Source organism: Moschus berezovskii, chromosome 25 (assembly GCF_049115385.1).
Source record: "Moschus berezovskii isolate FMDL1 chromosome 25, NW_MosBer_1.0, whole genome shotgun sequence".
NCBI lineage: Eukaryota > Metazoa > Chordata > Mammalia > Artiodactyla > Moschidae > Moschus > Moschus berezovskii.
Genome location: NC_142484.1, coordinates 7,847,619 through 7,871,203, shown reverse-complemented (window position 1 = coordinate 7,871,203; position 23,585 = coordinate 7,847,619). Strand labels below are relative to the sequence as shown.

General features: G+C 48.5%; 2 protein-coding genes across 3 annotated transcripts in view; both read right to left on the bottom strand.

The window, feature by feature from the left end:
- MAJIN (membrane anchored junction protein) overlaps positions 1–12,744 on the bottom strand; it is a 44,565-nt gene extending 31,821 nt beyond the window's left edge. Inside the window, exons 1-2 of the mRNA XM_055414878.2 lie at positions 12,710–12,744; positions 11,989–12,087 (exon numbers count right to left, since the gene is read on the bottom strand). Of these exons, the coding sequence (XP_055270853.1) occupies positions 11,989–12,087; positions 12,710–12,744 (134 nt within the window). The remainder of the gene's footprint in view (positions 1–11,988; positions 12,088–12,709) is intronic.
- A 2,522-nt stretch (positions 12,745–15,266) lies between these two features.
- Positions 15,267–22,309, bottom strand: BATF2 (basic leucine zipper ATF-like transcription factor 2). Of its 2 annotated transcripts, none has more exons than XM_055415588.2 (3): positions 22,147–22,309; positions 20,480–20,584; positions 15,267–17,267 (listed from the first exon to the last, which is right to left on the bottom strand). In XM_055415588.2, exons 1-3 carry the CDS (start codon positions 22,183–22,185, stop codon positions 16,599–16,601), a joined length of 813 nt encoding a protein of 270 aa, XP_055271563.2. In that variant the 5' UTR covers positions 22,186–22,309; the 3' UTR covers positions 15,267–16,598. The 2 variants fall into 2 exon arrangements, with proteins under 2 accessions (XP_055271563.2, XP_055271564.2); XM_055415589.2 differs by having other exon boundaries at positions 15,267–17,264.
- Positions 22,310–23,585: the final 1,276 nt, after the last annotated feature.

Genomic DNA, 23,585 nt, shown 5'->3' with positions numbered 1-23,585 from the left:
GTCCCCTGGGATTCTTTTTTCTTCAGTTCAGTCCAGTCGCTCAGTCATGTCCGACTCTTTGCAACCCCATGGACTGCAGCACGCCAGGCTTCCCTATCCATCACCAACTCCTGGAGCTTGCTCAAACTCATGTCCATCGAGTCAGTGATGCCATCCAACCAGCCCATCATCTGTTGTCCCCTTCTCCTCCTGCCTTCAATCTTTCCCAGCATCAGGGTCTTTTCCAATGAGTCAGTTTTTTACATCACGTGGCCAAAGTATTGGAGTTTTAGCATCAGTCCTTCCAATGAACACCCAGGAATGATCTCCTTTAGGATGGACTGGTTGGATCTCTTTGCTGTCCAAGGGACTCTCAAGAGTCTTCTCCAACACCACAGTTCAAAAGCATCAATTCTTCAGCGCTCAGGTTCCTTTATAGTCCAACTATCACATCCATACCTGACTAGTGGAAAAACCAACTTTTAAAAATTTATGTATAATAAAATTCACTGTTTCTGATGTATGTGTATGATTTTTAGCATATGCTTAGATTCAAGGATAAATCAGGGTAGAGAACAATTTTGTCACACTAAAAAATTCCCTCAAGTTGCAGTTAAACCCTCCTCCCACCCCCAACCACTGGCAACCTGTCCTTCATTCCTAAAGTTTTGCCTTTTCCAGAGGGCCATATAAATGAAGTCGCATGGTGTGTAACCAGGCATTAGGTTCTTCCTCTTAGTGATATACATTTAGATTTATCCAGGTTTGTTTGTTGTTGTTTTTTTCCTGGCCATTCCATGAGCAGAGTCCTAACCACTGGACCTTCAAGGCATTCCCTAAATTCATCTATGCTGTTGCATGTATCAATATTTAACTCCAGAAAAAAAAAGTTAACTCCTCTTTATTGCTGAGTGCTGTGCTAAGTCGCTTCAGTCGTGTCCAACTCTTGCAATGCTATGGACAGTAGCCCGCCAGGCTCTTCTGTCCAGGGAATTCTCCAGGCAAGAATACTGGAGTGGGTTGCCATTTCCTACTCCAGGGGATCTTCCTGACTCGGGGACTGAACCCGCGTCACTTTCATTTCCTGCATTGACAGGCAGGTTCTTTACCTCTAGCGCCACCTGGGAAGCATTGCTGAGTACTATTCTGTTGCGTGGCTATACCACTGTTTATCTGCCTATTGATATATATTTCAGTTGTTTTCAATTTGGGGCTATTGTGAATAGTTTCTATAAGCATTCATGTACTGGTTGTTTTGTGAATTTAAGCCTTCATATTGTTTTTCCTATTTTTTGGCTGGATTGCACGGCATGCAGGATCTTAGTTCCCAGGGCAGGGATCAAACCTGTGCCCCAGGCAGTGGAAGAGCAGAGTCTTAACCACTAGACCACTAGGGAAGTTCCAAGTCTTCATGTGTTTTAAGTAAACACCTCAAAGCGGGATTGCTGGGCTATGAAATCAACCCTGAATATTCATTGGAGGGACGATGCTGCAGTTGAACCTCCAATACTTTGGCCACCTGATGGGAAGAGCCAACTCATTGGAAAAGACCCTGATGCTGGATAAGATTGAAGGCAAAAGGAGAAGAGGGTGGCAGAGGATGAGATGGTTGGGTGGCATCATCAAATCAATGGACATAAGTTTGAGCAAACTCCTAGAGATAGAGAAGGACAGGGAGGCCTGGCATGATGCCTTCCGTGGGGTCTCAAAGAATTGGACACTGCTTAATGACTGAACAACAATGGTAACAACAAATGGTAAGCATATGTTTAATTTTATAAGGAGTTACCAAACTGTTTTCTGGAGTGGCTGGACCATTTTGTATTCCCATCAGCAGAATATGAGAGGTTCAGTTGCTCTGCATCCTAGTCAGCATTTGATATCTTCAGTTAAAATTTTATTTGCCCTTCTAATAGATGTTGATGGTCTCTAGTAGATCTAATTTGCATTTCCCTAAGATCAGTCCTGGGTGTTCATTGGAAGGACTGATGCTAAAGCTGAAACTCCAATACTTTGGCCACCTCATGCGAAGAGTTGACTCACTGGAAAAGACTCTGATGCTGGGAGGGATTGGGGGCAGGAGGAGAAGGGGACGACAGAGAATGAGATGGCTGGATGGCATCACCGACTCGATGGAAGTGAGTTTGAGTGAACTCCGGGAGTTGGTGATGGACAGGGAGGCCTGGCGTGCTGTGATTCATGGGGTCGCAAAGAGTCGGACACGACTGAGCGACTGAACTGAACTGAATGACTAATGATACTGAGCATCTTTTCATGTGCCCTTAGGATTCTGGAGAATTAATAAACCTGTACCCTAACTCAGATACCAACTTAACAGTGCTAAAGAAGACACATGCGGATTCACACTTGGCCTGCCAAACTGGAACATTTTAACAGCAACGCTCAGCAGATGACAACTGGATTCAAAGCACTTATGCCAGATCTGTCAAGCCAGCAAGCAGGTGGCAAGAAATTCCTGGCTGCGAAGCCATGTCTCCTCTCTTCCAGGTTTTCTGTGGAGAAGAACATTCTATGCCTTTGCCTTTGGCATGTACTCACTGTCAGACTCTTCATAACTCCTGCCATTGCTTTTTTCCTAGACCTCCTATTTAACATTCTCCTCCCTTCTTTCTCTCCTTCACTAGATTTATAAAAATTTATTGAAAGCCCACATCATGTCAGGCACTGCACTGGGCCCCAAGGTCCTAAAGTTGAAGATGTCTGCTCACAAAAAATTCACATTTCTAACAGGGGGATTAACATAAAGCAGATTTTAACATACAAAGTAGTAAGGGCTCTGATGCACCTGTGTTCCAGGCCCTGGGGGACTTAGAGGATGATACTTAACCAGCTAGGAGTTAGGAGGGTTTTCTGGAGGAGGAGATACCTGAAATGAGTCCTGGAGGATGGGAAATATTGCCCTCAGAGCCACAGAGAGGACATTCTGGGAAGAAGAGACTGTGAGCAAAGGCCTGGCAATAAGAACTAGCATGCTGCGTGAACCTATCTGTGAGGAGTTCAGTTTCACTCAAATATATAAATGGAGGTGTGGAGTGGCAGGAGTTAGGGTCCGTGAAGGAGGGACGGGAGAGACCGTGAAGAAGCTTGTGCTCAGGCACTAAAATGTATCACCAAAGTAACAAAATGCCTTTAAAAGCTAGATTTAGGGACGGGGAGCTAGGGATACAGGCACAGGTACCATGGCCTCAGGCTCTTCGCTAGCAGTTGCAAGGGCATCTCGGGAGCTGCAGCATAGAGAGCAGTCTTTAAATTCCCGGTTCCATTTCTGATTGACTCAAGAGAGTAAAACTAAGGCACCAACCCCTCAGCAACAGCGGCCTCTGGTCAGAGGGCAGGGAGAGCACCAGGCTGCCTGCTGGCCAGTCACCACGAAGCTCAGTCCTCAGACTGGGGTGACAAGGACACTGGGCCTAGCGAGGATCTGGCTCTGCCGGTGGCCTCACAGGGACACGGAGGCAGGACACATGTTTTTAATGGAGTCAAATCTACATGGTTTGTATATTTTTTCCTTTAATCTTGGGCATTTGTTTCTCTTTCTGAGAATATAACTGGAAACACTACAGAGACAATAATCATAAAAAGTGTACCTTTAAGCTCTGTTCAGTTTTATACAAGTTCACAATGTATTTTTTGCTGCCTTCTAGATAATTTATTCTGCAAGATATTACTGCATAGTTGTAAATAACTTATATACTGTAACATCATTTCAGTTATGTGTAAAGAAATAAATTAATTACTTGCCCCCCCCCCGCTAACAAACACTAGATTTAGGTTTTAGAAGAATATTTCTGGTGCCTATTCCTTTTCTGCTTGTTGATTCTATCTCATTCTTCAAGGCCCAACTCAAAGTTCACCTCCTCTGTGAAGCCCTTTCTAATCCCTTAGCCAGAACAATCTACTCCTCCCTGGGGATCTCTTTCCTGCCTTGTACATACTGATCAGTCTGCCTGGCGAGTGGGAACTTTCAATTATTCCACTTTGGGCTCCTTGTAAGGCTTGACTGGTGTCTAGCACTTAGATGGTGCTAATAAATGTTTGATGAATGTGGATCAATTTGTGAATGAAGGAAGTTTTCTGGACAGGCCAGTCCAGAGCTTATCAGATTATACCAGAGGTTCTCAAACTTGAACCTGCACTGGAATCACCTAGAGTGCTTGTGGATTGCTGGGCCCAATCCCAAACTACTTCTTCTTTTTAACATTTACTTATTTACTTGTTTTTGGCTGTGCTGGTCTTTGTTGCTGGGTTCAGGTTTCTCTAGTTTCAGAGAGCCGGAGCTACTCTGAAGTTGTGAATTTTGTGACCTTCTCAGGTTTCAGTCTTGCTGCATGTGGCCTTCGTCGTTGCTGCATGGCACGTGGGACCTTCCTGGACCAGGGATCAAAACTGTGTGCCCTGCATTGCAAGGCAGATTCTTGACCACTGGACTACCAAGGAAGCCCCAGCCTCTATTTCTGATTTACAGGCCTAGGGTGGGAAAAGGCCTGAGCATGTGTATCTTGAACTTGTAAAGTAAATTCTCAGAAGACAGTTGATGCTGCCTGCAGGACCACATTTAGAGAATCTTCGATGTAGCTGCAGTTACAATTCAAGTGTTTCTCACAGCCAAGTCCTGTGCTGGGGCATTGTCAAAGGGCCATTATTGTTGCAGTTTATCAACCGTCTGACAGACTATCTGGCCCTTCAGGGGATTTCCTTGGTATTGACTCTTGTCCCACCTGCTTTGAGCTGCAGCTGGGGGTTCCTGTACCCCTTCCTGGTCTTTTTATCCCAGGGACTCCATAGGACTTTTCAGAGGAGGCCCTGGTCACATGGGTTTCTTAACTAGCTTCCCTCCCACTGAGTGGTTCCATGAGGGAGCCCCAGAAGACAGGATAAATTCTGAGCCTAACTTGTGAAGAAACTGGGGATGTAGGAAGAAGGAGTGCCAGGAGCAGGGGAGTTCCCCCAACCTCCTGCAGCTCTCCCTGAGAGGCTCAGAACGAGGTCCTGTCTCCTTTAACAGCTACTGCTCTCTGGGCCTCTGCAGCTCCACCTTTCCCTCCCCCAGGGTGGGAAGGAGCCACTTCATCAGCAGCTCCACTTCCTGCAGCACCTAGGGTTCCCTCCTCCCCTGAGTCTCTGTCACCTCCCTTTGGGCTTCCCAGGCCAATTACCTGCCTGGTGCTGGTCCTCCGCCCTCAGCCTTGGAGGCTGAAGGCCGCAGATTGGCCTGGCAGGGCCCCAGGGAGATATGACCCTGCTTAGACAGGCAGCCTTGGTGGTGGGAGCAGGGGGTCTCCTAAGGGTGGAGACTGTTACCAGGTTGGCCAGTTGTTGCTTTCTCTTTGCATGTTGGGTGTTTCAGTTAGGTTGCTGTGAAGCAGTGACCACTGGGGTATGAGCCCTGTAAAGCTCAGGGAAGAGATGGGGTGGGTTACGGCTGCTCAAAGAGGCTTCAGAAGACTTCTGGGCTCAGTTTAGATCTTGGAGGCCACTGTGTATTTGGTAATGAGAGCTGATTCCTGCAGGTGGTGGCTGTCATCGGACAGAAGCAGAGAACCCCAGAAAGGAGGTGAGAGAGACCCTGCACAGACCTCTTCAGAAGAATGCTCTTTGGAAAGGATTTGTGTTTGGACCTAGCTGAGAGTCTGAGCCTCTGGAGGTTCAAGTATACCAAGAGCTTGTTCTAGACTCTAGATCCCAGGCCTAGCCCAGAGAGTTACTCTTAAGAGGGGCAGGAGGTGGGGCACAGCTAGCACTCTGCATTTGAACTGAGGGTCCCAAGTGGTTCTTGATTCAAAATAATTTTATCATGAAAATCTTCAAAAAAATTCAAAAAAGTTGTACACCCACCTCCTAGACTCTATCACTACAATTTAATTGCACTTGCTTCATCATACATCATCCCTCTGTCCATCCATCATTCCATGATTTTTTGAGGCGTTCCAAAGAAGTTGCATACTTTAGCATCCGTTCCGTTCCGTTCAGTCGCTCAGTCGTGTCCAACTCTTTGCGACACCGTGCATATTTCCCTCTAAATACTTTATCACATGTATCACTAAATAGAGATCAACACTGAGTTACAAGCTTTTTCTTTTTTTAAAAAAAATGGGGCTGTGCTGTATCTTCGTTGCTGCCTGGGCTTTCTCTAGTTGCGCGGTGCATGGGCTCAGTTACCCCGTAGCGTGTGGGATATTAGTTTCCTGACCAGTGGTCAAACCTGTGTCCTTTGCATTGGAAGGCGGATTCTTAAACCACTGGACCACAAGGGAGGCCCCACAGCTTTGTATTTTTTAGTACAATTTATGTAAAATGAAATGTTCAAGTCTTTATATATATTTGCTGAGTTCTGACAAATGCATACACCTGTGTATCTCAAAACCCTATCAAGATATGGAACATTTCCTTTGTACCAAAAAGTTCCCTGATGCCCCTTCCCAGTCAATCCCTGCTCCCACTTCCACCCCTACCCTGGAGGTTACCACCACCCTAATTTTTTTCCATTATAAATTGTTTGCTTGTTTTAGAACTTCAGAGAAATGAGTGTATAGTATATACTATTTTGTGTAAAGTTTCTTCCACACAGCATAGTGCTCTTGAGATTTATCCATTCAGTTCAGTTCAGTTCAGTCGCTCAGTCGTGTCCGACTAAATCCACAGTTCCTTTTAATTACTAAGTAATATTCTGTCTAGATCAGGCCCCTTTGTGCCATGGGGCACTCAAAGGAGGAGGAGGCAACTCTGCAGCTGGGTTAGGGTCCCTCAAGACCTAGTCTACTCCATCCCACAAGGATCCTTTCTCTTGTTTCTTTGCCCTTCTATATATATTTGTTCCCTTTGCCTAGAATTCTCATCCTGATATAAGAGTCCCCCATCACTTAGCTAAGTCCTTGTATTAATTATCTGTTGCCATATAACAATTTCTCTCAAAACATAATGTCTTAAAATTATAAACACTCGGAACTTCCCTGTGGCCCAGGGATTAGGACTCTGTGCTTCCACTGCAGAGGACATGGGTTCCATCCTTGTCTGGTTGCATGGTGCAGCCAAAACTTTTTTTTTAATAAAAATAAATAAATAAAATGATAAACACTTATTATCTCACACAGTTTCTATGGGTCAGAAATCTAAGAGGGGCTTAGCTGGATAGTTTTGGCTTGAGGTCTCTCATGAGGTTGCAGTAGGATATAGGTGAGGTCACAGTCAGGGGGCTCAGTAGTAAAGAATCTGCCTGCCAGTGCTGGAGACCTGGATTCAATCCCTGGGTTGGGAAGATCCCCTGAAGAAGGAAATGGCAACCCACTCCAGCATTTGTGCCTGGGAAATCCCATAGACAGAGAAGCCTGGCAGACTACAGTCCATGGGGTCAAAAAAGAGTCTTAACACAACATAATGACTTAACAACAGCAGTTATCTGAAGGTTCGAATGGGGCAGGAAATGCTGCTTCCAAAATGCTCACTTATAGGTCTAGCAAGTTGATGCTTGCTTTTGGCAGGAGACCTCATTTCTTCCTTGTCTGGACCTCTTCATAGTGACCTCACAGCGTGGTAACTGAATTCCCTGATAAAAATAAATTGACCACTTAAATTATTTCCTTTGACTTAATAATTTCCCTTCTGGAAACCTGACCTAGAAAAAGAACTCAAAGTGCAAGTATCCATTTTTGCACAAAGATATTCATCATGAGTCAATCTATGTGTTTATGTGTTTTAGTCGCTTAGCTGTGTCCAACTCTGCAATCCCATGGACTGTAGCCTCCAGACTCCTCTGTCCATGGGATTTTCCAGGCAGGAATACTGGAGTGGGTTGCCATTTCGTTCTCCAGGGGATCTTCCTGACCCAGGAATCAAACCTGAGTCTCCTGCACTGCAGGCACATTCTTTACCATCTGAGCTATAGGGAAGTCCCAAGGCAATCTCTAGTGGTGAAAAATGTGAAACATCCCAAGCATTCCACATGGGATGGATGGTTAAGTAAAGAATGATATGTTCATGAAATTGGCATGTTACACAGCTACTAAAGTGATTGTTTTATGGAGTAGTTAATGACATAGAAAATGCCTATGATATTCTCAAGAGAAAATTTCAGGATATAAAACTTATGTACAATATGATCCTGTGTGAGGAAAATAATTCATATTTTGAATTGAATTTGAATTTTAGCATATTGAAGAAATATGCTAAAATGGTAAGGGTGGAAATTGCTATGCTCTTAAAATTTTTTTGAAAGTTATACAGTCACAAGAAATTACAAAGGCAGTCCAGAAAGGTCCTTACAAGACTTATGTGATATGCTTAGTCACTCAGTCGTATCTGACTCTTTTCGACCCCATGGACTGTAGCCCGTCAGGCTCCTCTGTCCATGGGGATTCTCCAGGCAAGAATACTGGAGTGGGTTGCCATAACCTTCTCCAGGGCATCTTCCCAACCCAGGATTGGAACCCAGGTCTCCTGCACTGTAGGCGGATTCTTTACTGTCTGAGCCACCAGGGAGGCCCTTTACATGACAGTACAGTATCAAAATCAGAAAGTCGCCATTGCTATAAAGTGTGTGTATAAGTCTATATCTTTTTATCACATGCGTAGTTTTGTGTATTCACCACATGGAAGATCCATACCCCAAAGATGCCACCCTTTATAGTCACCCCAACCCTTCCATCTACCATCCCTAACCCTTTGCTACCACTAATCTGTTCTCCACCTCTATAATTTTGTCATTTTGAGAGTGTTATATAGTGGAATCTTATAGTAGGTGGTCTTTTGAGATCGTCTTTTTCCACTCAGCATAATGCCCTTGAGATCCATCCACCTTGATTCATGCATCTGTAATTCATTCCTTTTTATTGCTGAGTAGTATTCAATGAATGGTATAGAAAATTTCCCCCCTTGCTTTTCAGATTTCCTACAGAACATGCAATATTTTAAGGCTTAGGGAAAAGGAAACATACTTGCAAGAGGGGCAGTGCAGAGAAGCAATTCATGCATTCAAGGAAATTCTGTGTTGAATTAAATAATAGAATTTTAGACTTGACGTGCCCTCGGCAGTCACCGGGGCAAGTTTTTCGTGTTGTAGGAATCCTCCTTGCAGTATCCTGGCAGGTTTTTGTGCAGCCTGTGTGTGGATACTTCCAGTAACAGGGAAATCGCTACCAGATGAAACAGCTCATTAAATTGATAAAAAATATGCCTTGCTTCCTGGAGCTTGGGCGTGACTGAAAGATCTTCTGTCCTGGATTATTTTTACCATGCCTGGAGTCTCTTCCCTTTCTCCACTAACTAGATAAATACAAGCCCAAGAGAGTGAGAAAAGCCTGCAAGAGCCTGAGCAAGCTGGGGATGTCCTGGATCCAGGACTGGCCTCTCTAGGGAGATTTCAGCATTCACTGGCTTAGAAAAACAAGGGGCTGAAGACCTTTCAAAATGGAATAAAATTCTGCATGAACACACACACAAATATCCATGGTCCCCTAGGAATGTTCTTCTTTCTGCATGAAAGGAGTGTCCTTCAGAAGGCACAGAACCACTGTCTCAGAGGAAAGGTCTTAGCTTCTCTTCTGCCTGGAGTCCCCAGTTGCAGACCAGAGAGCTCTTCCTTTTCCTCCAACCATCCTTGAATGCAGACTCTGATCTGTCCATGGTTCTGACTGTTAATGGTTTCACCTGGGGACAAGGCATGGTTCTTTCATTCATTCCTGTGTGGTAACTTGGGCTTCCCTTGTGGCTCATCTGGTAAAGAATCCAGCTGCAATGCAGGTAGACCTGGGTTCGATCCCTGGGTTGGGATCATCCCCTAGAGAAGGGAAAAGCTACCCACTCCAGTGTTCTGGCCTGGAGAATTCCATGGACTGTATAGTCCGTGGGGTCGCAAAGAGTCGCGTGCAACTTTCACTTCATGGTAACTTATTGATCATTTACTGTGTGCCAGGGACTGTGATGTGCTCCTTATATCCACCCTCTTTTTAAAAATATATGATTTTATTTATTTTTGGCTGTGCTGGATCTTCGCTGCTGCACAGGCTTTTCTCTAGTTGTGGCAGCTGGGGGCTACTCTCTAGTTGTGGTTCACAGGCTTCTCATTGCGGTGGCTTCTCCTGTTGCAGAGCACGAACTCTAGGACACTAGTTGTAGTTGCGGCTCAGTAGTTGTGGCTCGTGGGCTCTAGAGCACAGGCTCAATAGCTGTGGCACACAGGCTTAGTTGCTCTGCGGCATATGGGATCGTCCCGGATCAGGGATTCAACCCATGTCTCCTGCATTGGCAGATGGATTCTTTACCACTGAGCCACCAGAGAAGCCCCCCACCCTCTTTCTGTTGAAGTACATCAGACATAACAAGAAAGAGCACAAATCAAAAATACGCTGTTCAGCGTTTCATACAGTGAATACATTCATGTAACCACCACAAAGATTAAGAAACAGAACATTGTCAGTCCCCCACCAAGAAGGGCCCCTGTCCCCTTCCAGGTGCTGTCCTCCAACTGTAACCACTACCCTGACTTTTAACAACATAGATTAATATTTTTTTCTACTTTTTAACTTTAGATAAATGGATCATACAGATTGTCTTCTTTTTTGTCTCTGGCTTCTGTGGCCCAGCATTACGTTTGTGAAGATTATTCACACTATTCCAGATAGTTGTATTGATAGTTTGTTCATTCCTGTTACTGCGTAGCATTATCTAGTATAAAATATTCCACAATTTATTGGTTATACTCCTGATGGGGCCTTTTGATTGTTTCCAGTTTTCTACCATTATAAATATTGCTGATATAAAATCTCTCATTTATGTCTTTTGATAAACAGGTGCTTTTCTATATATTACATTTACATGTATATATAAATATGTATGGGCTTCCCCGATGGCTCAGTGGTAAAGAATCCACCTGCTAACACAGGAGACACAGGAGACACAGGCTCAATCCCTGGGTTGGGAAGATCCCCTGGAGGAGGAAATGGCAACTCCAGTATTCTTGCCAGGATAATCCCATGGACCGAGGAGCCTGGTGGGCTACAGTCCATGGGGTCACAAAGAGTCGGACACGGCTGAGCACACACACATGCACGCATGCATATGTATACACATACATGCATATATATTGGGTGGATTGTGGGCGGGAGCTTTTTTCAATTCCCATTTTTCAGATAAGAAAGCTGAGGCTTGAAGACCTGACTCGTTGCTGCCATTGAGGGAGATAAAAAGATAGGAAGGCACAGTCAATCATACAAGAAGGAAAAAGATAGATGCTGGTGAAAGGCATATGAGTGTGACGAGGAGCCTGAGGGGTCATTTTTATCTTGGAAGGTCATATAAGGCTTCCTGGAGAATGAAGCATTTGATGAGGAAGGTTGGGAGCAGATTCTGGGCATGCAGGAGGGAAGGAGAGCCAAGTTGAGAGAGCTCTGGGACCTGAGAAGAGGAGGCCCTCATAGAGGCATAGCTGCAAGGGCCTTCATAGTTTATTTCATCTGGTCCCCAACATGTCCACCCACCCACCTTTATACTGCTGGCTTCCAAATTTATATACTCAGTCTTTTTTTTTTTTCAGCTCTGCTTTGTGGCTTGTAGAATCTTAGTTCCCCAGCCAGGGATCATATTCAGGCCCTCAGCAGGGGTCAAAACTGTTTCTTCCTAAAAACAAATAGTCCTAGCCATTGGACTGCCAGGGAATTCCCTATACACCCAGGTTTGACCATTCCCTTAATTGCCAAACTGTTCTCTATTCAGTTAGATGACAAACAGGCATCTCAAGCTTAACCTGGCCAAAACAGGTCTCCTGGTCTCCCCTCCCCAACATACCCACTCCAAACTGCTCCTCTCACCATCTTTCTTGTTCTTCCAACCATAGCTCCGGTCTCAAGCTGCGACTTCATCCTTCTGTCCTCCCTTTCCCCATGTCCAGTCCATTAGCGCATCCCATCATCCCTATCTGTAAAGCACACCCTGAATCAGACCTCACTTACCACTTCCCTGCTACCCCCTCTGGTTGTGGTCACCACCATCACTTACCTGGAAGACAGCAACAGCCTCCGCACAGCTCTCCCAGTTCCTTCTGAAGTTCCACGGGGAGAAGCCTTCTTGGCCTCTTCTGGTGACTCCACGTGTTCCCTGGTTGGGGGCTACCTGACTCCAATCGCTGCCTCTGTCTTCATATGACCTTCTTCTTTGTGTCTTCTCTTCCTGTCACAGCGGTCTCCTCTTATTGGTCTTTGCATTGAGGGCCCACCTGGACAATCCAAGATCACTCCATCTCAAGATTCTTAATTTAATTATATCTGCAAAACCCTAAAAGGGCACATTTGCAGGTTCCAGGTGGACTTATCTTTTCAAGAGCTACCATTCAACTCACTGTGTTGTGTGCTATGCTTGGTCACTTCAGTCGTGTCTGACTCTGCAACCCCATGGACTGTACCCCACTGGGCTCCTCTGTCCATGGGATTCTCCAAGCAAGAATACTGGAGTGGGTTGCCATGCCCTCCTCCCAGGGATCTTCCTGATCTGGGGATCTAATCCGCGTCTCCTGCATTGCAGGCAGATTCTTTACCTGCTGAGCCATTAGGGAAGCCCATTCAACCCTGTATAGAGGTGAATATCAGAAAAAAATAAAACTGCTGGAAGAATTTTTATTGAGTTTACATTCAGTCCTCCAGTGAGTGGTTACTTTTCAAAGCATAGAAGACTCTTGGCTTGCACATACTTGCTATTTCAGCACTGACTGTTCATGCGTCACTTCAAAGGTCGTTCCCGAAGAGTGAGCCTCTGCATTGTGCTTCCTATAAGGCTAACGTGAGGCTGAGTGTCTCTAGCCTTGCTGCAGCCTCAAACCTACCAGATTATCTCTGCCCATTGCTGGGGGCATTACCACTGCTGTCAAGGGGTCAAAACTGTTTCTTCCTAAAAACAAATAGTTTCCCCAAGGAAAGCCAGCTGCTAGTGCTGCTGCTGCTAAGTTGCTTCAATCGTGTCCGACTCTGTGTGACCCCATAGACAGCAGCCCACCAGGCTCCCCCGTCCCTGGGATTCTCCAGGCAAGAACACTGGAGGGGGTTAGTGCTGATCATAAAAGGAAAACGAAGGGATCCAAGAAAGTACTAGTTCTCACCCAGTGTGATGAGCAACCTCTAAAATGAATATTCCCCCAAGGATCCTGCCTCTGGGTTTTGCATTTGTTTTGTATTTCTGGCTGCAGCGGGGCTTCATTGCTGCACGCTGACTTTCTCTAGTTCTGGCAGATGGGGACTCTTCGTCACTGTAGTGCACAGAATTCTCATTGAAGTGGCTTCTCTTGTTGTAGAATGCAGGCTCTGGAGTACAGGCTCAGTAGTTGTGGCTCACAGACTCTAGAGTACAGGCTTGGTGGTTGTGGCACACCGCCTTAGTTGCTCCATAGCATGTGGAATCTTCCTGGACCAGGGATCGAACCCGTGTCCCCTGCACTGGCAGGCAGATTCTCATCCACTGAACCACCAGGGAAGGCCCCACCTTCTGGTTTTTATGCCTTTGTGACATCCTCTCCTCTTGAGTGTGGGCTGGATCTAGTAACTTGCCTCTACTCAACAGAATATAGTAAAACTGACGGGATGTCATTTCTGAAATTAAGTTGCAAAAAGATTGTGGCTTTTGATCTCACCTTTTTCACTTTCTAGCTTGCTTGTTCTGAGTGAAGCCAGCTGCCATGTCAAACAGCCCTATGGAGAGGCCCACATGGCAAGGAGATAATACCTGCACCCAACAGCCTGTAAGAACCTGAGGTCCTCAGTCCAACAGCCCTCCAGGAACTCAGTTCTGCCAATGACCGGGTGGAGTGGACCTTCTGAGGCCCACGGGCAGCCATACATGTGAGCTTGGGAGCAGATCCCCCCAGTTGAGCCTTCGGATGATTGCAGCTCCAGCCAACACTTTGGGGTTTGGGGGCTGTTGTTTTTTTTTTTCCATTTGCTTGGGTGTTGTTGTTTGTGTGGACCATTTTTAAAGACTTTATTGAATATTGCTTCTGTTTCATGTTTGTTTTTTCCTTTTTGGCCCCAAGGCTTATAGGATCTTAAGTCCCTGAACAGGGATGGAACTCGACCCTCCTGCATTGGGAGGTGAAGTCTTAACCACTGGGCCACCGGAGAAGTCCTTGGCCAACACTTTGATTGGAGCCTGTGAGAAACCCCGAGCGGCTAAGCTGTGCCCAGATTCCCACTCTATGGGAATTTTAAGATGATACGTGTTTGTTGATTAAACCACTGGGTTTTGGAATAATTTGTTCTGCAGCAATAGACACACCCAGATACAGATTTCTAGGATATATTCAACCATGTGGAAGGCTTCTGCTAGAGTGGTGGCTGCTTACAGATATTAGCTCTTATGCCTCAGGAATCTACAGCGCCTCACCCCACTCCTTTGATTCTGTTTATATTTTTAAACAAACATAATATAAAACTATAGTGACAGTTACACATTCTATTTTTTCTGCTTGATATGTTGTAAGCATTTTCTCACCTCATTAAATATTCTTCAAAGCACTCTTTGTTCTTACCATCTCTTCTGGGGTATGAGTGTACCAACATTAATTAAGTCACTCCCCTCTCTTATTTTCAGCTTAAGGTAGGGTTTCATCTTCTTGGGTCATGTCTATGGGCATGTTTCAGCCCCTCCATTCAGGGCCTACAGGGAAAGTTCCAGGAAGGTAGAAGGCAGAATCACCTGTGGTTAAGAGCTCCTGAGTTATATCAAGCCTATACCATTTCCTAGCTTTGTGACCTTTACATCCGTGGGCCTTGGTTTCCCCTTCCAAACAATGGGGTAATAATTATATCTACTTTCAGAGTTATTAGAGGCATCAATGAGTTAACCCAATTACACAGAGAGTGCCTGACAAATTTCCGGTTATATAGACAAAAGCCAGGCCACAGGGTCCTCATCACCCGATGAGTCCTGGAGCAACATACACCATATCAACTCTTGTCCCAGACTCAAGCTAGCCTCCAACCAACAGTGTCTTGGCTTCCCTCCCACCAGTCTGTTCTCCCTGAACCTGCTGGTGACTCCTGCTCTGTAGCCATCCACAATCCTGTGGCCATGACACCTTTTCTTACTGCATGACTCTGAGCAAGTCCATCCCATCTTAAGGCCTCAGTCTCCTCATCTGCAATATGGGAAGGGAGGTTGGATTAAGAGGTCCAAGAGGGATTGCCCACCTAAGATTCTAGACCATGCTCTTTCCTTTCAAAGGTCTTTTGGTTTCAATAGTACAAAGTACAGTCTGAATTTTAAACAACTAACCAAAGCAAAAAGAACTGGAAAACACTTTATTTACCATAACATAGGTAGTAAGTGCTCAGCATTTCCTGGAGTGTGTCCAGTACTAGCCTAGTGTCTGCTTACATGTGTAAATCTGGGTGAAGAGCGAGTTTCTCGTCTCCGTGCCCTTACAGTGTTCATCTTGAGTCTGAGTGAGAACCCACTGTCCCCCACTTCTACTCCCATCCCTAAGCAGGCGCCGCAACTGAGTTCCTATCTGGTCCCAGGCCCCTGCTCCATCAGGTCAAAGAGCAACAGGGCCATTGCTCAGAGGGGCTGGAGGGTAATGGGGGTCTGCAGGCTGCACAGGGATGAAGACAGTACTGAAGACACAGGTCTCACTGCGTGCTAAGTGCTAAGTCGTTCAGTCATGTCCAATTCTTTGCCACCCCTTGGACTGTAACCTGGCAGGCTCCTCTGTCCATGGGGATTCTCCAGGCAAGAATACTGGAGTGGGTTGCCATGCCCTCCTCCAGGGGATCTTCCCAACCTAGGGATGGAACCTGCGTCTCTTACGTCTCCTGCATTGGCAGGCAGGTTCTTACCGCTATCACCACCTGGGAAGCAGGGAATCACAAAGCAAAAGGTTCAAGTCCAGCACTTGCTTAAACCTAAGCTTGCACCTGGTCCTTCCCTCATTCTTTCCACCTGCCTTTTGTGCAGGACATGAATGCTCTCAGAAGTCCACTCACCATGGCCCTGGGAGGAAGGGAGAGGTAGGGAGCTATTTGGGAATAGCTTGGTGAGCTGACCCTTCAGAACCTCCCCAAGGTCACCATGTGGCTATGGACCCTCAGTGTGTAGAAATCCCGGGGGGGACTGCTCCAGGCTTGTCCACAACTCCAACCCACAGGGTCAGCTCTTTGGCACTGAAAAAACTACTAGGAGCAGAAAGGATTCTCTTCTGGGCTCCGCCTTGGCCCTTCCCCAACTGGGTTTGGACCCCGGACCAGCCCTAGTAAGGGCAAACTTTCAGAAACTACAGGACTTTGTGGCCCTGGGAATCACAAAGCACAAGGTAGAGTCCCTCTCCACTCCCAGCACTTAAACCTCTCACGCTGGCTCTAGGTTTCTAGGACCCCAGGCCCTAGGGTGCCTGGGCCAGGATCCCACCAGGAGAAGGAGGAGCAGATTGTGATGTTTCAGGTCCCAAGAAAGACTGTGTGACCTTGGACAAGGCACTTGGCTTCTCTGAGCCTCTGTGTCCTTTCTACTCCTAGTTAGCTGGTCAGCCAAGAAAGGCAGCCCCCAGCAGCAACAGAAGAGATGCCTGTGTGCTGAGGCTGCTTCCTGGGTCCAAGGAAGGGGCTAGCCCAGTTCTGGGGGCCAGGTTAGAAATGGACTTGAGCAGAAGAGAGCAGAGGGAAGTCCAGGACGGGGTCGGGGCTGGGATCCATGCCCAGCCCTTGCCAATCTACTGCTGAGGAAGCCGGCTTATGCTCCCTGCTCTGCAGGGATCCCAGCCCCAGAGCAGCTGAGGGGCTGTGGGGTGCAGACCCTGGCTTCCCCCTGCTGGGGTGCTCCAGCCTGAGGGACTCTAGAGGGGCAGGTTGGGCTGGGGGGCTGGATAGGAGGGTGTTGAGCTTAGAAGAAGGTCTCAGCAGGCCGGAGCCAGCTGGGGAGGCGGACTGGGCAGGGCTGGGTGAGAGTTGTGCGGGAGATGCAGTGACCGCAGCGGGACCAAGGGACAGTGAGGGCAGAGGGGACAGGAGGAGGCCGAGGGAACCATGAGGCTGTGGGTCTGGAGAGGGTTGCGGAGCCAAGGGAGGAGAGACTGGGGTCCGGAACAGGCCCAGCTGCTCCTGGCAGCCATGCTGTCCATGGGGCACGGAGGCCTGGCCCCAGCAGCCGGCGGCCCCCGGAGCCAAGCAGGAGGCACAGTCCAGCGGGCACAGGCGCTCATGCGCCTGCAGGGTCTGAGTCCACCAGGCCAGCTCGGCCTGAAGGGCCTGGATCTCCTTCCGCAGGGCGTGGTTCTGCTTCTCCAATGACTCATGCTGCTGGGGGCAGAAGCAGATATAGGTGGGGAGGGTTATGTCAGCTAGAATCAGAGGCCCAGCTTGAGCCCTATTTCCCAATGCCCCAGGGTCCTCAATTTAGGAGGAAAGATACTGCTGCCACCTGAATGCCCTTTGGCTGCTCTCTGGCCAGACATCCATGACCACCAGCTCAGACCTGTCTGCTCTCTCTCCCCAGTGCCAGGTCCCTGAGCCAGCCAGCCTGGGATCTCCGCTCACCCGGGAGCTCCACCAGCCTCCTAACTGGTGCGCCTCTCAAACTACCTGATCTCTTGGCCCAGAGGAGACATTCGATGGCTGCAGTGCTAATGGAACATTAACGCCCTTTAAAGTCTCCCGTGACTCCCCATGTGTGGTGGCCCCGGCTCACACTTCCAGTTTTATCTCTCCAACTGCTCCTGATGCCCCCACTTCCTTTTCCTCAAATGGACTCTGCTCCCTCGCCACCCTTGCAGTCTCCTCTGCCTGGACAATTCCAGTCCCGCTTCCCCAGTCTAATCCTGACATGGCCTTCCTGTGACAACTTAGATGGCCTCTGTCCTGGACACTTCTAGGCTGCTCAGTGCCACTGCCAGACCTCCTCGATATCCAGAACTTGTCCACCAAGGCATTGTGGGCGGAGTCCAGGGTCACGTTTTACAGGTTGGCAGCACAGATGTGCTCTCTTCGGCATTTAGGTTCTGTTCTGCTGAGCGCTGGGTGGGAACCCAGTGGCACAGTAATCAACGTGAAGTCCTAAACAATCATTTATTAGTATGATGGCAACAGTGGTGGAAGATACAGAAGGAACCTTATTTCCACAGCTCATCAGACTCGGAGAAGGCGATGGCACCCCACTCCAGTGCTCTTGCCTGGAAAATCCCATGGATGGAAAGGCCTGGTAGGCTGCAGTCCATGGGGTCGCTAAGAGTTGGGCAGGACTGAGCTACTTCACTTTCACTTTTCACTTTCACACATTGGAGGAAATGGCAACTCACTCCAGTGTTCTTGCCTGGAGAATCCCAGGGACGGGAGAGCCTGGTAGTCTGCTGTCTACGGGGTCGCACAGAGTCAGACACGACTGAAGTGACTTAGAAGCAGCAGCAGCAGGCCCAGTGACTTCCTTTGAGCCCCTTGCCCTACCTTTTATGGACACTTTTTAAAAGAAGAAGCTGCAAGGGTGTTTTATATTAAAATGTTGCTTAAGCCACGGACTCAAAGTTCTAACAGGCCTCAAAGCCACCCACAGCCCCACTCCCAAGCTGGTTTCTGTTGTGGAAGGTGGAAAGACATTTTAAAAGCGTGTCATTAGGTCACTCGTTACCCAAATTCTCCAAAAGCCTCAACTCACCTCCAGAAACTGGGTCACTCACTCATTCACTGATTTACCACCCTCAGGTTGCTCAACTGTCACCTCCTCTGGGAGGGCGTCCCTAGTTAGGTTTCCATCACCCCACATGCCTTCCCTCTTCCCTCTTCCCTGCTTTCATCCTTCCTAGAGCACTTATCACTATCTGATTTCCCAAATACATGGGTCATTGATTTGTCTATTCGGCGCCTCATGAAAATATGAGCCCTGGGGAGGCTGAGCTGGACTTTTGTCTACTGTGTTCACAGCTCTATCTCCAATGCTTAGAACTGTGCTTGCCACACAAGAAATACTCAGTAGGCATTTCTGGAAGGAAGGGATAAATGAGTTCACGAAGTCTCAACTGCTTCCAGGCATGCCATCCTGGGCATCAGTCCTCATTCTCATGCATTGTACAGGGTGCTACTCTCTTATGCTCATGCCAGCCCTATTTCGTTTGCCTGCAATGCTTTTTCTTACCTCCATCCATTTGGAAAACTCCTATTCATCCTTCAAAACCAGCTCAGACTTCATCTCTGTATTACCTTGACCCAACTATCTGTATGTTGTTCCTACCTATGAGTTCTCACTTTATTTTGACTCTATTGTTCACTCCACAGAGAAATACTGAGTTCCTTCTATCTGCCAGGCACTGGTACAGGTGATGGGGAGACAGTAGGCAACAGAAGAGCTCCCTGCCTTGAGGGTGCTTACAGTTTGGTGAGGAAGACAAGCAATGGTCAACATCTAAACTTGTGATGGAAGGTCAGTGCTAACCAGAAAAACAAAGCAGAGTAATAGGTGAGGTCTGTTTAGCTCAGATGTTTAGAAAGACCTCCTCCTTTTGAGGCGGTGACATTTGAGCCAAACACCCAGCAAGGAGTGAAGATCTAGCTGGGCTGCTGTCTGAAGATAGAGGGAGCAGCCGGGGAAGCCCCTGAGGCTGGACATGCTCCATCAGGGAAGGAACAGAGAGAACGAGGTGCAGGATGTTAGGAGAGGAAGGTGGACAGTGGGGGTGGGGTCACAGAGAGCGTAGGACCTTTGGGTGTGGAGGGCTCTGAAGTTTACTCATTGCAGTAAGGACTATCGTGTATGCAGCCCAACCAAAGGCCAGGTCCTGAATCCAGCTCTTAATGGTCCCCCCTGAGGTGTGTCCTTTCTGCACAGAGTAAGAAAAGAAACTCCAAGGTCAGGTTACCATCTGAGGTCAGGTTACCATCCAAGGTGAAGAGGCAAGTGTGAGCGGAGCTCCCCCACCCTCCACCCCGCCAGGCTCCTTGGCCTCCTTTAGTCTTCACAAGGGTCCTGCCAAGGGGCAGGGATTTTCAGATGAGGACGGTGAAGCTCAGTGAAGGAAACGACCTGCAGCTAAGGAATGCAGCAGCTGGGACTCTAAAGCCAGCGCATCTTAACCCTGAACCAGTTTCTCACAGACGGTCTTGGCCGCCCACATCAGAACCCAGATAGTCAGGGTGATCACCGCAGTGTAGCACCTCTGAGGTGGGCTCTGGATGGCAGGGATCAGGGACCCACATTTGAATGAAGGCCTCCCCTGGTCACTGGGCCAGGTTCTCCCTGTTTCCCTCCACTTCTTGTCTCCTCTCTCTAGACTGGGGGCGCCTTGAGGGCAGGCCTGCACTGAGGATGCACTGTCATGCCCCTGGAGCCCAGCGTGTATCTGGCATACAATTTCCACTCAACACTCAGGAATTTCTGCATCTCAGCGGCAGAGCCCTTCTCTCTCCCCAGGTTCAGGGCCCCTGGCACCTACAGCAATGCAGGGGGAAGTGCTGATTAGTGGGACAGGGAAGGGGTGGCCGGGCCAGGTGAGTGACATCAGGGATGGGAAGGGAGGCATCCCCACCTGGTGCAGGGCATCTGCCTTGTTCGTGTGCTTCTGCCGGCTTCTCTGGGCGGCCGCCCGGTTCTTCTGTTTCTTCCTCAGCTGCCTCTGATGTTCCTCAGCGTCCTGTAGGGTGAGAGACTGAGGGCTCAGGGGGCCCGGCAGGGGCGGGCTAGCTGTGAAGCCATTCCCTTCTCTTTTGCGGGGGCAGTGCCGTGTGGCCTGTGGGATCTTAGTTTAGCTCAGGTGTTTAGAAAGACCTTCTCCTTCTGAGGCAGTGACATTTGAGCCCAACACCCAGCAAGGAGTGAGAGTCTAGCTGGGCTGCTGTCTGAAGGTAGAGAGAGCAACCAGGGGGAGCCACCAAGGTTCAAACCCGTGACCCCTAAATTAGAAGCCTGGAAGCTTAACCACTGAACCACCAGGGGAGTCTCAGCCATATCCTTCTTGAATCAAATCCCCGAGGGTCCCCTTTCCCCCAGAAGCCACACACCCCATCACAGACACAGCACATCTCGGTGGAATGCCAGCCTCACACACGTACCACTCAGAGCTCATGATGGGGCAGCACAAGCCCCAGACAGAACCTGCTTCACCCCTACAGCCTCCTTATGGACCGTGTTGCTCTGGGTAGATCACTCACTTCCCTGAGCCGCATTGCCTGATCTGCCACAAATGGAGGCACCAGTGCCTTCCTCACTGGCTGGAAAGCTGGCAGGGGTTAATAAAAGTTGCTGTTGTTCTAATCACTACTGTTTCCACCGGTAAGGTGTTGATTTCTCTAGCCCTGAGCTCCTTCTGTGAGGACAAGAGGGGCGGGGGCGGGGGCAGGGGTAGGGGTCTGATTCTACTCTGTATTCCCCTGCCCAGCTCAGGCCCAAAGCTGATATTCATTTATCCCAAAAATATTTGTGCACCTACTATGTGCCACGCACTGAGCTGAGGGGACACAGCAGCAAACACAAGAGGCAGTACTTCCTGCCCTCAAGCTACTTGCATTCTAGTGGGCCAGCAGCCTAGGATGAGGAAATGAGTCCCTTCTGACAGAAGAGTGGACGCAGAGGGTGACAGCTGCGACCCTCCCCCTACACTGGGGTTCATGAACTTAGATGAAATAATTAACCCAAATGGCTAGGGCTCTGGAAAATCAGACAAGAGGGAACACCGGAGACCCCACCACCCCCTCCCTCAGGTCACTCTGGGAGGTGTGTTCTGAGTGTGGGGACCTCAGGCAAGACCCTGGCCTCCCTGGCTGAGGACTCTGCAACTCCTAAGTTCATGGCCACAGCAGGCCCCTTGCAGGAGCTGGGGGACTGAGAGATTGGAGCCTGGAGGGGAAAGACCCACCATAAGAGAAGGGCTTGGGCCCCCGGTACTTGGGTTCTGGACTAGAGGCAAGGCCTCCAGGGGAACCGTGGCCAGAGAGCTCAGGGAGGAAACAGGAGGCTCTTGTAATGGCAGCGAGAAGACAGGTAGGCAAGGAGCTGTACTCAGAGGCCGAGTTCCAAACTGAAGCCTGGATCTGCAATGTGAGAGCAGGAAAGCCCTCGAGCCAAACCCCTAAGGACACCGAGGCCCAGAGACAGGTGTCTGAGGCCTCTGCCCCTCAGCCCGTGTGAGCAGAGCTGGCCCCGGCACCCTGGGGCATATTCCCCTTCTTAGCCCCCAACCTGCTCCCCTGCACTCACCGTCCTGGTCAGAGGCCCATCGCCCCCGCAGAGGAGCATGGTGGGGAGGAGAACACGGGCTCACACCGGTCGGGGCGTCCCTCAGCTGCTGTGACCTCCCAGTGCCCTCTTGGGGCCCAAGGAAGTAGCAGCTCTTTAAATCCCCGGTGACCACTCCGCCCCCAACAAGCCAAGTTTCAGTTTCTCCTAAAGCCACTGGCTGCTCAGAATCCCGGGCTCGGCTTGGCTCACGTGGCTGGAATTTCCTAACACGAACGGGCCTTCCGGTTGGGCCCCTTCTCTGGGATGAGGACGGTGGAGGGCGGCCAGAGGATCGGGGCTGAAAGCCAGGTTTGGGGAGGCTGTTGTAGGAGCGGGTGGACAGGCTGCCAGCGACAGAGCCAAGAGGAGAAGCCAGTAGGGCACCGAGGGCTCACCTGAGCTGTGGGAGGACCCCTGGGCTCCACAATTGCAGGAGTCAGGTTCACAGCCCACTTTTGGCTTGTTGGAGCTGTGCAGCTTTGAGAAGGTGATTTACCCTCTCTGAGCCTTAGTTTCCTCATCTGTAAAGGAAGATGATACAGATATTCATTCTGTAAGCAATGAATAATACAAGCAAGATAATACAACCACCTCCCCCAACCCTGTGAGACTAATAATGTTGAGACAAGTCTGCAAAAATAAGCAACAGCCCTTAAATAGGTGAACAGATGGCTAATGGCTGTGTTTTCATACAACAGACCACGCAGCAGTAGAGAGAGTGACGTCGAGCCGTGAAGAGCACAGCTCCCAAGCTACGTGACTCGGGTACATCATTTCATCTTTCTCTACCTCTGTTTCCAAATCTGTAAAGTGGGAATAAAGAGAATTTTGTTGCGAAGGTTACGTATGTGAAGGCAGGTGAGGCACCTGGAAGCATGTCTGGTACAGAACGAGGGCTCAACAAATATTCGCAATTGTGACGCGGTGGAAGATTCAAAGCTGCACGTATCATCACGTCTAAAAGTTCATTCCATCCACTTGGATGAAAAAGACAAGTGGCAACAAGATCTGAATAACACCGTTTCTGTAATGTTGAATAATACCGATATGTAATCGTGTAGGAAAAGTATAAAAATATGCATTAGGATCAGAAACACAAAATTTGGAGAGTGATGGCTTGGTGGGGGTGGAGGTGGAGAGGGACTAAAGGGGGCCCACAGAGATTTCAGTGTGTCTGTGACATATCATTGCTTCAACCCTGGAACACAGTAGTCTTGTGATAGTATTATTAGCTACACTCTGGGGTCCTGGAGAGGGAAATGGCAACCCATTCCAGTGTTCTTGCCTGGCAAATCCCATGGACAGAGGAGCCTGGTGGGGTACAGTCTGCGGGGTCACAAAGAATCAGATATGACTTAGTGAGTACACCACCACCACCACACTTTGGGGTAGTCTTGAAGTGTTTCATAATAAAAACT